We start from the raw sequence: 538 nt of genomic DNA on the forward strand, positions 1-538 counted from the left end.
CTTCCGGCGTCGCCCCGCCCCGCCGACCAAGGTCCCGCCCCAAGGCCCCGCCCAAGGCGATCCCGGCCCCGCCCCCGCGCGCTCCAGGCTCCGCCCCTCCGCTGAACCTCCCTGCCTCCTCCAGGCGGAGACAAGCGCTACTGCGAAGCCGGCTTCAGCGCGGCGGTCACCCAGGCAAGCCGGGCGCCGGAGCGGCGTTGGGGGCGGCTCCTGAGCAGAGCTCTCCCTCACCCCGCGCCTTTCCTTTTAGGCGGGGGAGCTGGTGCTTGGGGCTCCTGGCGGCTATTTCTTCTTAGGTACGTGCAGATCCCCCCCACCCTCCTTCTCACGCCGGGGAGACGCCAGGCGCCTGGGCCCCCTCACTCCCGTGCCTCGCGTTCCAGGTCTCCTGGCCCGGGCTCGCATCGCCGACATCTTCTCGGCTTACCGCCCCGGCACCCTCCTGTGGCACGTGTCCAGCCAACGCTTCACCTTCGACTCCAGCAACCCAGAGTACTTTGACAGCTACCGGGGTAACACCGCCCCTCCAAGCTCCCAG

The 538-nt window shown here is 70.6% G+C and overlaps 1 protein-coding gene across 1 annotated transcript in view; it reads left to right on the top strand.

Moving 5' to 3' along the window:
* Window positions 1–538, top strand: part of ITGA2B (integrin subunit alpha 2b) — a 14422-nt gene that overhangs the window by 2189 nt on the left and 11695 nt on the right. Inside the window, exons 3-5 of the mRNA XM_008069867.1 lie at window positions 125–174; window positions 251–296; window positions 384–512. Coding sequence (XP_008068058.1) covers window positions 125–174; window positions 251–296; window positions 384–512 — 225 coding nt within the window. The remainder of the gene's footprint in view (window positions 1–124; window positions 175–250; window positions 297–383; window positions 513–538) is intronic.

Source organism: Carlito syrichta, unplaced genomic scaffold, assembly GCF_000164805.1.
Source record: "Carlito syrichta isolate Samal-C Ts95f unplaced genomic scaffold, Tarsius_syrichta-2.0.1 Scaffold312243, whole genome shotgun sequence".
Classification (NCBI taxonomy): Eukaryota; Metazoa; Chordata; class Mammalia; order Primates; family Tarsiidae; genus Carlito; species Carlito syrichta.